Here is a 17,870-nt window from a genome sequence, read left to right on the forward strand (position 1 = left end):
GGGGCCTATTTTCAGGTTACAAATCATGCTTACTTGAAGTTCACAATCTTAAAAGTACTACTCAGGCTAATCGGTCAGTAAATCAAAACTACAACTTTGTAAGCTTCACTGAGCATAATGACACCATTCGGTCATATAAGGAAATAGTTCAGCAGTGTTAGGCAATAAAGATACAGCATGTTAGAAATCCTGGAACTAAAGATATTGGTACTCTGATATTTTTGTCTTGGGATTAATTTTAGTTGGCAGAATTCCATTTCCTCTTCTTTTTTTCTGACACATGACACTACTTAAAAAGGACAAGAAATTAACATTTGAAGTATGTTCAGGAGAGAGAGAATTTTTGCTGTATCACAGGTCTTTGATAACCCATGTGTTCCATCTGTATCCTAACATCTGCTTCACATATATGAGAACCCAGGATCATGATATTTGTTCTGAAAGGAGAAAGCTTAACATGACCTAATCTTCATAACATGGTAATGGAAATGGTAATTACATCAACCCTGACTTTTTCAGAGTGAACAGTATAAAGAGAATCTCAAATGATAAATTTTGTTTTAATGTCTATTTAGCTCTAGATCACACACACTATGATGCCTCTCTTGGCCAGGAAGACCACCTTCCTCACTGAAAGTTCAAAGTCTAAATGAGGTGTCCCCGCCTTCTCTGACTTCTCTAAAGGGTAACGGAGTGACATGAGCCAGGGAAGTTGTCTTTTTCAAAACTTACATCACTTAAAGCAGATAATCAAGAATTTATTTCCTTGAATCAAAACACGAAAAGGAAAAGTTATTTGGAGAGGAGCAGGACAGGGAAATTTCCCTTAGTTACATCTAGCTGAGATAAATCCTTACAATTTCTGATTGTTAATACTAGAAATATATACATTATGTATAATTGATTAGGCATTTCTATAACTTATTGTTTATATTGAACAATGAATATCTTCTTTTAAAAAACTGTATTTCTGAAACTCTAGAATAAAAATTCACAAGCAATAAACCCGAGTCACTTCTATAGTGCCTGGCATATTTTCTATGCTAAATTTTTCTTTTTGCTTTGTAAAATTTGCATATGTTAATTCCGCATGGAGGAATAAAGAGCCCGGTTATGAGGCTTTCTTTCCTAAGAGCAGGGTGGTCCTGTTCTCAGTTGCACAGTCTTCAAGGCAAGTGGGTGGAGGGGTCCATGAGGACTCTTGAGGAGTTTTTCACTCCATCCACATCCTGCAAGGGGCCATGCAAATGTAACCACCCCAGCCCTCAGTGACTGCTTTCTCCTTTAAGCCCAGTCAGTGCGCACTGTAGAGACATAAATAATATAGGAAATATGCTTTGGTTAAAGCAACTGGCCAAAGGAGGTGCTTAATATTTGCCACATGAACAACTGTAATCAATAGTTTCTATTGTAAAACATGTTTATACCCCACCTCATTTCACAAATTTAATATATCTTATAAAATATATACAGAATGGGCAGACAAAAAAATACCTGAGGAAACTAGGGTAAAGAAAAAAAAGATTTACATTTGGAAAGGTTGAACATAAAACCCACACAATAAAGCCATGTAGAGTTGCTGCAGACTCAGCTCTGACCTTCCAGTAGGCAGCACAGAAGGAGACAGAGCGAGTTATAGGAATCACTATGTCTGAAGACATACCCAAACCAGTTATTCAGGAAAAACAGAGTCCCACTAAAAAGATGTGAGAGAAATTTCTCCGCTGGATCCTCATCAAGGATCACTAAATCAAATACTGAGCACACCCTCAAGTGTATCCTAGAATAGATAGATGAGTGGATTTTAAGTGAAGTTGTTGCTAAGAACGTATTTGGCAAATGTGGAGGCATCACTTCATAGTCACAGCTGCAAAATCAATTCTGAAAGAGGCCGAGGCAATGAGGGCGCAGAGAACAAGTCCAGGTTGGCTCTCTCTAGTGATTTGCAGAGGGCTGGGCAATCCATGTCAGTTAAGATATCTGCCAAAGCTATGGCCATAGAGGAAACAGCTCTGTTGAAGAAGCAACCGTGGACAGTGATGTGTTTGTCCTTTATCACCTCTGCACCTTCCTCCTCACCCCACCTGCAGTCACAGCTGTTCACATTTTTGGGAGCCAACTGACCAAAGATGTGACACCAGTGAGGTGCCAGACCCTGACCACAGAGGCCTGGTGTAAAAAAAAGATGGCAGACGGCCAACCTGATTCTTATCTCAGCTGAGGAGGCGATAGTAAGCAGCAGAAGTTGTTGCCGTGATATGCTTTAGCAGAGGGCAGGTGGTGAAATGAATGATAAGGAAGCAGAGCAGTGAAGACGATGAGTCACCAGAAACTATGAGGAAGAGGAAAAGACACGGAAAGAACCAGTCAGTGTGTGGTGAGAGGAGAGGACAGCAGGTGTGTAGTCGTACCTGCACATACAGGCAGAACACACGGGTGAGAACCACAACTCCCTCCTGGGCTAAGGCTGAGGATCTGGAAATTGTGCTGTTCCCACCTCCGTGAGCTGCCTTTGCCATTGTTCTGACTCTTCCCAAGCTTTTGTGGTTGGCTTTTCCTGTACATCCATCATCCCTGGAGGTCCCTGGGGACAATTGCTGGGTCTGATTCCAACTGAAACAGATGAGATGTATACCCTCCAGGTTGTCTTGCATAAACTTTCTCAGAACCATACTCCTGATAGGATTACACAGCCAGTATGCGTACCTGTATGGAAGTCACCCATGGCAAGGGGAAGCGGGCAATGGGATTCTTCAGAGCAGGACCAAGGATGGCCCAGGGCCATCTTCTCAACCATGTATATTCTTTCTTTCCAATTGGTCCCAAAGCCAGAGATCACATGCACAACCTCTTGCACTTATTTGTCGCTTAGAAAGTATTTATTCATTTATTGGTATTTAGTGAATGCCTGGAGGGACATGAAGCTAAGTGCTCAGCACTGTGAGGGAGTTAATTCAGTGATGCCTCTATGTGGGTTGAAGAAGCATCTCCCCCAAAACTCATGTCCACCTGGGATCTCAGAATGTGACCATACTGGAAATAGGATTTCAAACATAATTAGTTAAAATGAGGCCATACTGTACTGGATTAGGGTGGGCCCTAACCTAAAGGCTGGTGTCCTTATGAGAAGAAGAAATGGAGACAAAGAGACACATATATATAGAAGGCAATGATGTGAAGACAAGGGCAGAAATTGGAGTGATGCAGCTGCAAGCCAAGGAATGCCACGCAGTGCCAGAAACTATTAGAAGCCAGGAGAAGAGCAAGGAGGAAGAGCCTTCAGAGGAAGCATGGTTGTGCCAACACCTTGATTTTGGACTTTTAGCCCCCAGAACTGTGAGAAAATAAATTTCTGTGGTTTTAAGCCATTCAGTTTGTGGTGTGTTGCTATGGCAGCTCCAGGAAATAAATACACCCCCAATCAGTTTTTCTACCAGTGATGCAATGGGGTGTCCCTCACTTTGGTGTGTGAAAATTTTGGTGGATGGGAGCTAGAGATAGACTAGGGGTCACCCCAAACAAATGAGTATGTGAAAAGTCCTCCTCCATACGGAAAATGATGGCAAAAATAAACTAGTAAGTGCTACTATTTTCTTTGTAGGTAAAAACTTTGATATGAAAATTTTAAACATGACTACCTGGGCCAAAGAAAGATTCTGGCTGAGAGAGAGACTCTAGGAAAGCCAGCCTTCAGAAAGAGCCCTCTCTTGGGGGCCCAGGTCTTCGCTCCTGGCAGTGACAGCTACCGGGACAGAGCTACAAACATCTTTCACAAAGAAGCAGGAAACATCTGGATAAACAAATCAGCACAAAGCCTGGTCCAGAAATGAAAAATGGAAGCTGTGGGACAGAGCAGCCATGATTATAATCGCCAGAAGCAAAGGGCTTTCTTCTTTCCAGGCTGATGAAGCTCCTGAATAAATCAGCCCTAGGGCTCTGTATTCAGCACCTACCAGGTGCCAAGTAGGGTGCAAGGTGACTTCAACATGACTTAATTCTCAGTTACTCCACTTAGAGGTTTGGCAAGTGTGGGAAGATGTGCAAGGCAATTGTGTTGAGTCCTTAAGATTGTTTACTCTGCCTTATCTTTGTAGCCAACGCTATGGTAAGGGAACTGGAAAGTAAACTAGAAATAAAATACCTGGTCTTAGCCCACAATAAACTTGCAAGAAAAATACTTCATTTAGTAAATTATATAAAAGTTTTTCCAGAAAATTAAAATGTTTCATCCAACCATTACTATGCAACTTTGGAACTTATTGCTGGCAAGTCAGGATTTTAAAGGACTCTAAATGTATCTCTATTTTATATATGGGATTGAAGAGAGAGAAAACTGTTTATGTTTTTAATTAGCAAACAAAGGGAAGTAAATTGAATCTCAGTGTCCCAGCAACCTTTCTTTTAAAAATAATTGTAAAAAAATTTCGTGATTAAATTAAACCAAGAACTCAGTATATACCAGGAGAAAATGTAAATATCAGAAGGGAATTTTTTCTAGTAGTTTTAATTACAAATTCATCCACTCAGGTTTAATTTCTCTCCTTTACAAAGCCAGGTTAATATTGGATGTCAAGTAGAGAAACTAAGAGGTTAAGCTGGCTTTATGCACACATACAGCATATGATTGTAAACAGCTTGTGATAAAGCTCTACAAAGTCAAGGCAAAGAATATCAGGATCATTAGATCTGTATTTGTAGCAGTTGAATTGTTAGAAACCTCGAAACTGAATCAAATGAAGAATGTGTTGAGAGGAAGGCACCCTGTCTAGGGAGTGAGGAGATCCAAGAAGTAGTGCAAGCTGATGACTGTGTGATCTTGGGCGAGGTAAGTCTTCTTTCCATAAACCTGCTGCTAAATCAGAAAGTTGAAAATTCCAATGCCTGCTCTTCTATAATTCAACAGAATTAAACAAAACAGGATAAATTAGCTAATGTATGAGATGCAAAAAAAGTTAGTCTTAGCAAAAAGGAAACCAGGAATGTATGTCAGAGGTACAATTCTGAGGACACATGGGGGGAAAAAAGATTTTTTTTTGGTACCTAGTGTAAAATCTCTAAAAATCTATAAATTGATTCATCTGATTTGCACACAAGTCGTTTGGAATAAAATTAGCATAGATTGCCATTTACTCATGTTTTAATCATTTCTTTTTCATAACTTCCTCCTTTTATGTTACCCTCAGAATAATAGCTGGCAGTTTCCTGCCCTGTGTAACATTCGTTTGATTCAGGCAAATGGATATCTAATAGGGTAGCTGACATATATTCAAAGATGAAAAGAAAAGAAAAGAAAGAGGTCCCAAAATGATTAAACAAATTGCTTCCTTGACTTGACTTGGCCGAAGAAGGAAAAATTATTACCAAGAAAGTGACCTCCTCTCACATCCCTGGTGGTTCATGAACACCCTCGTGAATCATGCGTCGGCAGTAAACAGGGAGCACTCTGGAGTTACCAGCATCACTGCCTGCATCACAGCACACCCGGTGGCGCTGTTTCCAAGATGCTGGCCAGAAAAATACCAGGAGGGAGAGAAATAAAAAGGTCACAGTTTTTGCCCCTAATGAATTTGCATGGTTTGATGTATGACAAGGAAAGATAAGAAAGGTCATTTCATCTTCCCCGACTTCAATAAAGAGAATGTTAGAATCAGGTAAAAATGAAAAGAAAAAAATAAAAAATAAAAAAAAGAAGGAAAGGATCTGAAATCTAATTCTTAGAATGCTTGATCCCTATATGGTTAGCAGAATAATAGCCTGCCAAAGAGTCCAGGCCCTAATCCCTAATCCCTAAAATCTGAGCATACATCAGGTTACGTGCTGAATGGTTGCAGATGGAATCAAAGTTGTTAATTAGCTCACTTTGAGATGGGAAGATTATCAGGGACTATCTGGGTGGGTCCAGTGTTAGCACAAGAGTCCTTAAGAAGTGGGAGAGAAGCAGAAGAAAAGGTCAGAAGGATGTGATCAATGTGAGAACCGAACACACTGATGCTGGCTTGGACGTAGAGGCAGTGGCCATGAGCCAAGAAATGTTTTTATTTTGTTTCTGTTTTTTGTTTTTGTTTTTTTTAAGATGGAAAAGACAAGGAATAGATTCTCTCCTAGAGCCTCCAAAAAGAAAGGCAGACACCTTGATTTTAGCCCCTGGTGAGACTGTGTTGTACTTCTGCCCCATGGAACTTTAAGATAATAAATTTGTGGTGTTCAGAGCCACCAAGCTTGTGGTGATTTGTTATGACAATGATAGAAAACTAATACACCTGAGTTAAAATCTAGAGCATTTTACAGTGAAAACAAGTTTGATACTACTTTTGTTTCCATCCCGAGGCGATCACACGGTTGTGAGGAGTGTTTGCCTGGAGTGCCTGGGACTGGCCAGCTCAGGATTAACACTCCCGCTGGGGCTGAGATGGCTCTCCTCCCAGCATCGCCTCTCTTGGTATTTTCCTTGAACCATGTGGATTACCCTTAACAATACATGCATGTTGGGCCTCTTCTGGAATCTGTAATGTAACATGGGATAAGACTTCCACTTAGGACCCATTTTCAAAGTAATCCTCATGGAGAAAATCTGAGTAAAAAGGAAAATATTTTACTATTTTAATAGTGCCACGAGTCAAAATAAATTACTCTTTTAGCAATTTCCCCTGCTGCTATATATTCAGGCCCCCAAGTTCCTGGTTTTTCCAGAGCACAGGCCAGTCTGGGCATTCTGGGCCATGCAGAATACAAATCAGACTCTGGAAATCCCTGAGGGGCTGTTTGGACTCTTGTTGTACACGTTTGTTGACTGATGTAGGCTACTTTCTCCAGAGTCAAATTTCTTTACCATGAATCACTTCTCCAACTTTGCCACACCATCTCCTACCTTTGCTGTATTGTGCCTGCCTCTTATGTGAAAACTTCCAACAGCCGTTATGGAACATAACATACCGGGCATCCAGTGACTGCAGCCAGGTCCACTGCCAATTCACAGGACTTGATCAAATCCTCCATCACGGCCAAAGCCTGATGTAGTTCAGCTGAGGATGTGGACTCCTTGGTCCTCTTTGGCCCATTCTGTGGAAACCAGATGCCTTGTTGGAAATCAAAAGGTAAACCATCTACCAAGTAAAGGAGGAAAACAGGACAGAGATAAGGAGCCACGGATCCAGCCAGCATGAAGTATCTGGGAAGGTGCTACACCAATTTATTTCCCTGCTCCCAAAGAATAGTGGCTAAAGATATTTGCTGGTTTATCAACAACCACACTTCTGTGGATTGTACTAATGAAGAATGAAGTTCACAAAATCATGGACATTATATTCCTGCTCTATAAGAAACACACTGAGCTTTTTTAAAGCATGAAAGAAAACCGGTTCCTTTAAATTGGCTGCTCTCTTTTATATCCCTACCCCTGGGGCCTATGGAACAGTACAATCTGAGTATCATATTCCTATACTTAATGTGAAAGTCTTATTTCTGTGGGTAAAATTACACTTTAAAAAATAATAATAAAGTTTCCTTCCCCCTACCTTTTTTATTAATCTTGGAGAGAGAGAGAAAGAGAGAAACATCAGTTTGTTGTTCCACTTATTCATCTACTCATTGGTTGCTTCTTGTATGTGCCCTGACCAGGGAACAAACCCACAACCTTGGTGTATTGGAAGGACATTAACTAACTGAGCTACGTGATCAGGCCAGGTCTCTTGTTTAAAAAAAAACCTTTTTTTAAAAAAATTTTATTTTTAGAGAGATGGGAAGGAAGGGAGAAAGAGAGGGAGAGAAACATCGATGTGTGAGAGAGCCATCAGTTGGTTGCCTCTCACCCGTGCCCTGAACTGAGACCAAACCAGCAACCCATGCGTGTGCCCTGACTGGGAACAGAACTGGCAGCCCCTCACTTTGCAGGATGATGCCCAACCAACTCAGCCACACTAGTCAGGGCTCAGCGAGGCCTTTTGAAAAAAAATTTTGTAAGAGTTTATTTGAGCCAAAATGAGAACATATGTCTGCGAGCAATATCTCAAATGCTCCGGAGAATAATAGTTTTGGAGCTTCTTTTATACATTTGAGATTAAGAAAGAAATTTAGGAAGATTACATGGAGGTGGAAGAGAGCAAGGTGGAGATTAGAGAGATTACAGGATAGTTAACAAGATTATGCACTCTCTTGAGAGTGGTGGTTGTGGCTTATTTCCAAGGTGCTTTCATCTTGATGCACAGAAAGGTAAAATTATACTTAAAACCATCCCAGAGGAGCATATTTTAAAACTTCTATACAGACAAAGAATGGGCTGCCATGTGGAGGTTGACTAATGATGCCTTTGCCACATTGAATTGATGGGGGACTCAAATGTTGGAAAATTTTAGTTTCAGGTAACAGCTAATAAGCTTAGTAATCAATGTGTATAAAAAGCTATTATTTCAGGAACTGGAGGTATGACCCACCTTGACTCCAGGGGACCATAAACAGTTCCACCTTCATGCCTCAGGAGGACTGCAAGCAATCAAGATGGTATCTGAGCCATTGTACCCCAGGTTGAGATGACCACAGGACACAAAGACCTCCACCCAGGGCACAAGGACCACTGCCCAGGACACAGATGAAGGAATGCTGCAGTTTTTATCTGATTAACTTTTCCCCTGAATTCCAAATTCCTCACCTACACTTTTCTTCTCCTTATAAAAAGGGTCTGTTTGTAATGGAATCTCAGATGGTCTGTTAGGGTACAAACCCGCTGTTTTCTCAGATCGCCAACCATCTGAATAAAGCGCCCATAAAGATTCAACCCCTGTCTCTGCTTATTGGGTCTGGTAGGTGACAGGCAGCAGGGACACCAGCTTTTCCGGTTTCATATTGTCCCACAGCTCTGCCCTCCCTCCTCTCCTCCCCCAACACCCCCCACATGTTACTACCTTTAAGGATGCCATCAAGGTCTGCACCTCCCAAACATGAAGACTCAGCATTAGGTGGAAAAGCCAGAACTGCTAACTGAAGGAATCAATGTTTCAGTTGTTACCACTGTGACATTTAGAACATAATAGGGATGATTGTTTCAGCTTGAAAGGCTTTTGCTTAGGTTGTCAGTGTTCTATGCCCCTGCTACTTACATCTAGTAAATGCAAACAAAAAAATTTGGGTTTCTTCCATTTTTTTAAACACATACATTTCTACAACAAAGAACAGATAGCTCTTTGCTGCTCATACAGCCCCAGCTCTGCTCTTTCTGTCACCTACTGCATGATGTCAGCGGAGGGCGGTGTATTTCCCTAATCTCTGCAGAAGCATTGGGGATTAGCATTTTTGGATCAGAGAAATGAGTGATGGGGCTGATGAATGGAGCAGAGCATGCTGCCTCCACTGAACAATTTGTCATGGATTCTTACCTTCTCCCTCAGAACAAATATGCTCTCGTCCTGGTGAAAGACAGCAGACGCTCACCTGACTTCATAGTAACACCATCAGTAAAGGATTAAAAGTTCTTACACTTGGCATCTTCCTCTTTACCCCAACACTTAAACTCAACTTCTTTTTGGAGGTTCAACTGCTCCTAGTCTCTCTCCTTCCTAGTTTTACATACATTGGTAATGCAGGGCTCAGCAAGAGCCTTACAAACATTACTAAACTCCTCTAACTCAAGCTAGCTTCTCTTGCTTCAGCTATAAAATTATTACCTGTGCCTTGAGCTTCTAATTTCAAGGTGGTCCCCACCCTGCATTCTGAGCAGGGATGGCATGCAAATGAATGCTAATCTTGAGGCACAGGCCCAAGGTATTCTTGTTACAACCAGAATATTTAATAAGAAATTTAAAAGCAACCTTGCTGTTAAGGCACAAATTTCTCCCTAACCTGGTTGGTCACCATTTCCTCCAAGAGAACCTTAGAATTCACATACACACATGCACACACGTGCACACATGTGCACACATGTGTACACAATGCACATGCTCACACACACTCTTGAAGGGGAACAGGACATAATATATATAAATTATATAAACAAAGAAATAAATATAAATCATTCATAAGCCTACCATGCAGAAAAACCACAGTAGAGATTTTATCATATTTACTTACACATTCCTATTTGTAGTCCTGTTACAACATTTTTATGTGAAAGGAAGAAAATATATTACCACTTATCCTTCTACAAAGCCCCACTTTAAAACTGCCTTTGATTTTTTTGTTTTTTCATGACTATGAATTATGAAATACATACCATTTTACAAAACTTAGACAATAGAGATCTTAAGCAAGGAAAACAGAATTGCCATAAGTTCTCCCACCCATGAACAAATGCCATTAACAGATATGTAAAACAATACTTAATATTCAGTACCTTCGCTGAACCTTCTCCTAGGTCCCCTGGGTCTATCTCCAAATCCTCGGGAGACTCAGAATCCAGTAGACCCTGCATTAACCCAAAAGCCTTATTGAAAATCAAAAAGTAAAATGCCAGCTAAATCTACTGTGCAAGCAATCTCCAGACAAATGCTAAACTAATTGAGAATGTATGCAAACTTGCCTCTCTGCCGCAAGAGGGAAAGAGAGCATGATGTATTTGGCATAGTGTTCTTTCCACAAGTAAAATATTATTGTATACATTAATTGTAGCCTGCTTTTCCTCACTCAACAACATATCATGAATGTTTATTTTCTCATGACATCATATATTTTCTAAAAAACATGGTTTTGATTGTGGCCGTGTTGCATTCTATACATAAATCATAATTAATTAATATCCTCTATTGTTAAATATTTAGGTTCCACAATTTTTCCTAAAGATAAATTCCTAGAAGTAAAGCTGTCAATGCTAAGAGTTCAGTAAAGAACTAGTATAAATAACCCATGAACACGGACAACGGGGTGAGGATTGACTGTGGGAGGAGGAGTGGGCTGGGTGGGGGGGTAGCAATGAGGGAAAAAGTGGGACAATTGTAATAGAAAAACAACAAAAATAAAATTTTTAAAAAAGGGTTTCGATGCGTATTTCCAGGTTCCATAGAGAAGGACTATATCCCTGCCAGCCACTTAGGAAACCTTGTTCACTACCTCCTAGCCTCCATGGAAAGTTGCTGTTTAATCAAAATTTTGTCCTATTGAATTAACAGAGCAATCCTGACTCACTGTGTTTTAGTGTGAATTTCTCAGATAACTAGTGAGATAGAACTTTAAAAGAATGTTTGCTACTAACATTTATCCTTTTGTAATTTTCTAGCCCTTTATTAATTTTTTATTATTAATTTCTTTTTTAAAATCAGCTTTGTTGAGGTATACCTGACATATAAAATTGTTAGATATTTAAAGTGCACATCATGATGACTTGATGCATATATACATTGTGAAAGGATTTGCCCCATCTAGCTCGTTGACACATCCATCACCTCACATATTTATCTTTTTTCTTTCTTTTTTATTTTTTGTGAGAACATTTAAGTCTACTCTTTTAGCAAACTTCAATTATACAATACAGTGTTATCAAACTTCAATAATATGATATACAGTCACCATGTTTTACATTATATCCTCAGACCTTATTCACCTTATAGCTGAAAGCTTGTAACATTTACCAACCTCTCCCCATTAATTTTTTTAAAAGAAAAAAAATGGATGCTGCTCTTATGATATGAGTTAGTTTATACAGGGAATCAGCATGACCACCTATTCTAGAATATCCCTATAATAAGCAAAACTGACAGTAAACAAATAATATACAACTTTGCAAACCATATCTTTATTAAACAAAATCCAGGCAAAAAAAATTCTCTCTGTTAAATTTGATAGCTTCCATCCATCACTTAGCTTGTTTGATAGAAATCATGAGCTCAATGAAAGCGAGTTCCTGTTGTCCCTAAATGTACCTCTTTCCAATGTATTCAGATAATATTATATTAATATTGTTTAATTAACTTGACTCATTAGATATTATGTACTCAAAACATTCTTGGTCATGATTATTGATTTTTATAATAACTCAGATAAGATACTAAGCACTTCATAGGTTTTAAAAAATTATTAATGTCTATAAGCTCATTATTAAGTATGTTGACCACTGGGCACGTATCTTGCTAAGATATTCCCCAACTTTTCATGTGTCTGTTTTCAATAGTATAATCTACCACTCCTTCCCCTTTCTTTGATACATGAGTCTCTTTGCACCAGGATTCCACGATCCTTTCTCAGCCACGAGGCAATCAGTCCAACATCCATACCCGTGCTCTCTTTGAGAAGCTGCAGAATGAGCTCCACTTCTCAGGGCGGAGAACACCGCCAAGTTCTTCCTCTCTTCACCACATCCTGGTGCTTTAAACTTGTGTTTCTGGGCACCCAGGAAGGTTCTCTATGGGAAAAACCCGTCTGCCCTGAGTAGCCTCCCATGGTTTTGAAGACCTCCAAGGAATATATTACAGGGATTCTCAATAAAGCTAACAGAATCTTCTAACATGTATCACTTCATTTAATGCTCCCTAAAAGCATACCAGAAAAGTATTCTTAACCCTCATTTTACAGGTGAGGAACTTGAGGCTGAGTGTGGCTACCAACCTGCCTTCGTTCACAGAGCCGTCAGAGCACAGATCCATACCCAAGAGGTCTAATTCCTGCCTCTGTTTCTAATCTCTGTGCCCCACAGTCTTCTGCAAATGGAACTTAGCTATTGTGTCAACATCAGGTCAAAGGGAAAACCTTAGCCCTTCAGTCCCTGAGGCAGCCAGGTGTAGGGATTGAAGACCCCCACTTAGGTCCGGCCCTCTCCTCACTGGGCCAGTGGTAGGACTTCCTAACAGTAAGAATGGGACAGTCAGAGGCGTATGAGGCCCTACGTGAATGCTGTATCAAAATGTGCTCACAAGTATCACTAAGATAGGGAATCAGTGAGCCATCCTCCTTGTTCCCACACTGGAGGGAGGCCCGCAAGTATGAAACAGCGGCCACATGGCATGGGAGCGTCCTGCACTGACGGAGTTCTCTGAGTGCATGTACTCCCTGCTTTCCCCAGTGAGCAGGAGCTTCTGGTTTCTTCATTTTACACATAAGAAAACCTAGGCCTAAGAGGCCCAGTAATCCCACAGCTGGTAGCCACAGAGCCGGTCCAGCCCAGGAGGGGCTGCTGAGGCAAAGCTGAAAGGGGCGAATTATTCTGATGGCAGAATGTTGGGCCATGAGCCAAACCTCCACTAGCCTCAGTTTCTTCATACTCCAGAGACTTTCTGACACATCTGATTGTGGGGGTTAAGTAAACACTACATGTGGGAAGGTACCCAGTAAACTGCAGTGGCTTTTTTTTTTTTTTCTTTTTTTTTAAAGATAGTAGCCACTGGGTAAGAGCTGCTTATAAAGGTTAATTCAAAACACAACTTGCAGAAGTAGCCCAAAGCTTTCCCTCAGCTTATATGGTGCCTCCCGTCCTGTTTGGCATGCCTGGGAGTGCTCTCCTACAGGTGTGCTGGTGACAGAGAGGAAAAGAACCATCTAGGAGTTCTTCGGAGCTCAATTCATTCTGTTATAACGCTCTTGAGAAAGATGCTAAATCTAAGGGTGGAGGCAGATGTCGCAAAAAAAGAGAAAACTCCAGTTTTGCCTTCTCCCTTCCATTGTCTTAATGCACATAAAACAGACTTTGGGGACGATCACACCTCTTTCCTGAAGCTCCTTGCCTCACCTGTAAAATGGAGCAGATGGTCTCTGGAGATACCTTACAAGAGAGTAGAGGCCTGGCCGCCTCCCTGTCCTCTCAGTTGCCCGCAGTGTGGCTGCAGCCTCTCTCCTCACTTGGCCCCCAAGCACCTCTCCTCCCTTAAGCCAGACTCCTTAGAGATTCATGCCTTGGCTGCATGTTGGACTAGTCAGGCTCCCAGGTCCCTTTCACCTCCATGATTCTTTGGTCTTAGGCCTCAGTGAGGAGGGCTGCTTTAAACTTGAAGGGCAGAAAAAACTCAAAGGATAGACATCTTCACCTTTGAAAGACAGTCACAACTCTAAGGGAAAGAGCACCACAGTGCATTCATCTGTTTTCCTAGTACAGAAAAGCACTGTCTTATTGAATTTACCTTCAACAGCATCTGGTATTTTATGAGTCTCTGGCTTGGTCCTCTAAGGTACTTAAAAAGAGGGAGATTGTGATCTAACTGGCGCTGGCATACCTTTAAAAAACAAACAGAAACATCAAACAAAACAAGCAACACACACGGAAAACAAAAGTGCGTCATTTAAATACAAGAAATTAAACAGGCTGTTCATGGACAAGAGGGGCAGCTGTGTTGACCTGTTTTGTAATGTTGCTGAGTCGTTCCTTCCTTCAGGAACCACGTGTGAAATGAAAGAGAGGGGAAAGGGGGCAACTTGGCTAGTATTTTTAGAGGCAACTAGGGAAGCAGGGCCATTTATTTCTTTTAGAAAGTAAGTCCACTAGAAGACAGTGGGGCACTTCAGATCTCTCTGAAAAGGAGGCAGCCAGGGTTTGAGTTTGGGTGTGGTGGGGGCGACTGAGGTCATTTTGAATATGGAGAGTACATGATGACTTATTAACATCATTCCAGGGAGCCCCAGTGTCTAACCTTTTGGACTTAATTTCATTTTTGAAACCTATCCTAGGAGAGGACTCTGGTTTTTTCACCAGACTACAGCTGCCCCTCACAGGCCTGTCTTACAGAGACCCAGGGCAGCATCAAAATATCCAATGTGCAATTTCAAAATAGGTGAGACTTCTATTTTTATTTTTTTAAATATTTTATTTATTTATTTTTAGAAAGAGGGGAAGGGAAAGAAAAAGAGAGGGAAAGAAATATCGATGTACAAGAGAAACAATCAGTTACCTCTTGCACGCCTCCAACCAGGGACCTGGCCCGCAACCTAGGCATGTGCCCTGACCAGGAAGTGAACCAGTGACCTATCAGTTTGTAGGCCAGTACTCAATCCACTAGGTCACACCAGTCAGGGTGAGACTTTTAATAAATACAAATCTCAATGCCAAATTCCTCTGCTTAGCTCATACTCTTTATATCTTTAAAAATTTGATGCACAAAAATTGTCCAGGGTAAACAATTTGTGGGAGAACTTATAATCTCAATGTTACCCCAAAGTAGGCACAGTCTTGACACTCTTGCCAGATTGCCCTAGCTCGGGGCAGATTCTTATGGTATTTAAAATATATCTGAAGATCTTCTTTCTGAATGGGAAAAAAATTAGAACAAATTAATCAGTGTTTTTCAGTAAGTGGATAAAATAATACAGTTTATTCACTCACTCAACAAGCCTGAGGTTTTTTACTGTCTTTTTAAGTTTTATTTTACTTTATTTTTTCCACCATCATTGATCCCCCTGCCTCATACCCTCTTCCACTTCTACCCAACCCCTCCCTGGCCCCGCAACCACAACCACCACATTGTTGTCCATGTCCATGACTTCTCTCTCTCTCTCTCTCTCTCTTTTTTCTCAACTCAGTCCCTCCACCTCCTAGAGCTCCACCCTCCCAGAGCTGTCAGTCTGTCCTCTCCCTATGAGTCTGTCTCTATTTTGCTTGTTAGTTCAGTTTGTTCATTATATTCCACGTGTGAGTGAAACCATATGGTACTTGTCTTTCTCTGACTGGCTTATTTCACTTAACACAAATGTTCTCTAGGTCCCTCCATGCTGTCAAAAAGGATAAAATTTTCTTTTATACAAATGAGTAATATTCCATTGTGTAAATATACTATGGCTGTTTTATCCACTCATCTACTGATAGACACTTGGGTTGCTTCCATATCTTGGTTATTGTAAGTAATGCTGCATATATTCTTTCAGATTAGTGTGTTAGGTTTCTTCAGATAAATTTCCAGAAGTGGAATCACTAGGTCATAGGTGGTTCTGTTTTTAATTTTTTGAGTTAACTCCATACTGCTTTCCACAGTGGCTGCACCAGTCTGCATTCCTACCAATGGTACATGAGGATTCCCATTTTTCCACATCCTTACCAACACTTGTTTGCTGTTTATTGATGATAGTCATTTTGACAGATATGGGGTGATTTCTCACTATGGTCTTAATTTGCATTTCTCTTATAATTAGTGACATTGAGCGTCTTTTCATATGTCTATTGGCCACCTGTGTGTCCTCTTTGGAGAAGCATCTATTCAGGTCCTTTGACCATTTTTAATTGGATTTTGGGTTGTTTTTTTTTTTGGTGGGGGGTGGGATTATGTTCTAATTTTCATTTGTTTCAATGTATCTTTTGATTTCTTCTTTGACCTCATTGTTAACCCATTCCTTGTTTAGTAGCATGTTATTTAGCCTCCCTGTCTTTGTGTGTTTTACAGTTTTCTTGGAGTTGTGATTGATTTCTAGTTTCATAGCATTGTGAACAGAGAAGATGCTTAATATTATTTCAATCTTCTTAAATTCATTGAGTCTTGTTTTGTGTCCTAAGATTTGGTCTATCCTAGAAAACATTCCATGTGCCCTTATAAAGAATGTATATTCTGCTGCTTTGGGATGATATGCTCTGAAGATATCAATTAAATTCATTTTATCCAGTGTGTCACTTAAGGCTGCCAACTCCTTGTTGACTTTCTGTCTGGAAGAGCTATCCATTGATGTCAATGGGGTGTTAAATTCCTATACTATGACTCTAATACTGTCCAACTCTCCCTTTATAACCATTACAATTTGCTTTACATATTTAGGCGCTCCTATGTTGAATGCATAAATATTTATAAGGATTATATCCTCTTGATGAATTACTCCCTTTATCATTATGTAGTGTCCTTCTTTGTCTCTAACTATATCCTTGGTTTTAAAGTCTATCTTATCAATTATAAGTCTATCTTATCAATTTGCATGAAATATGTTTTTCCATCTCTTTACTTTCAGTCTATTTATCTTTGTTCTGAGGTTGTTCTCTTGAAGACAGCATATATATGGGTCTTGTTTTCTTATCCATTCAGCTACCTTATATCTTTTGATTGGAGCATTTAAGCCATTTACATTTAAAGTGATTATTGATAGGTACATATTAACTGCCATTTTATTTTTTTAATTATGTTCTTCTGTTTGTTCCTCCTCCTCCTCCCTCTTTTCAAGCAAGCCCGTTAACACTTCTTGTAATACTGGTTTGGTGGTAACAAACTCCTTTGGCTTTTTCTTGTCTGGGAAGCTCTTTATTTCTCTTTCAATTTAAAATGCTAACCTTGTTGAGTAAAGTAGCCTTGGATGTATGTCCTTTCTTTTCATAACCTTAAATATTTCATACCAATCCCTCTGGCCTAAAATGTTTCCATTGAGACATCAGCTGACAGTCTTATGGGAGCTCCCTTTTAGGTAACTAACTGCCTTTCTCTTATGGCTTTTAAGATTCTCTCTGTATCTTTAATCTTTGCCATTTTTAATTATGTTTTGGTGTGAGCCTCTTTGGGTTGATCTTGTTTGGGACTCTCTGTGCTTCTGGACATGCATGTCTTTTTCCTTCACCAGTAAAGGGAATTTTTTGGTCATCATTTATTTAAATAGGTCCTTGATCCCTGGTTCTTCCTCCTCTTCTGGTACTCCTGTGATGCTGATGTTGTTATACTTCATGTTGTCCCAAAGGTCCCTTAAACTATTCTCACTTTTTAAAAATCCATTTTTTTCTTTTTTGCTGCTCTGATTGATCCTGGCAACTGATCCTTCAGCTCTATGCCCAGAATCATCAAATCCAGATTCTCCTCACGGGTCTCTGGGTGTTTTTTTCTACCTTGTCTCCCAAAGTCCTGATTTGATCCTCTGCTTCATCCAACATAATGTTTATTCCTTCCAGTGTATTCTTTATTTCAGATTTTGCATTCTTTATTTCTGACTGGGTCTTTTTTTATGGTTTCTATGCCTCTTTTCATGCTGTTGAGTCTCTTTATAATCACTACTTTGAACTCTATATC

General features: G+C 40.2%; 1 protein-coding gene across 1 annotated transcript in view; it reads right to left on the reverse strand.

The window, feature by feature from the left end:
- The window catches only part of MCF2L2 (MCF.2 cell line derived transforming sequence-like 2), a 220,004-nt gene that overhangs the window by 24,520 nt on the left and 177,614 nt on the right, over window positions 1-17,870 (reverse strand). The window contains exons 19-22 of the mRNA XM_090286049.1: window positions 15,056-15,148; window positions 14,031-14,123; window positions 10,322-10,393; window positions 6,934-7,059 (exon numbers count right to left, since the gene is read on the reverse strand). Coding sequence (XP_090142175.1) covers window positions 6,934-7,059; window positions 10,322-10,393; window positions 14,031-14,123; window positions 15,056-15,148 — 384 coding nt within the window. The remainder of the gene's footprint in view (window positions 1-6,933; window positions 7,060-10,321; window positions 10,394-14,030; window positions 14,124-15,055; window positions 15,149-17,870) is intronic.

This window comes from Furipterus horrens, unplaced genomic scaffold (genome assembly GCF_987537825.1).
Source record: "Furipterus horrens unplaced genomic scaffold, mFurHor1.1.pri manual_scaffold_1, whole genome shotgun sequence".
NCBI lineage: Eukaryota > Metazoa > Chordata > Mammalia > Chiroptera > Furipteridae > Furipterus > Furipterus horrens.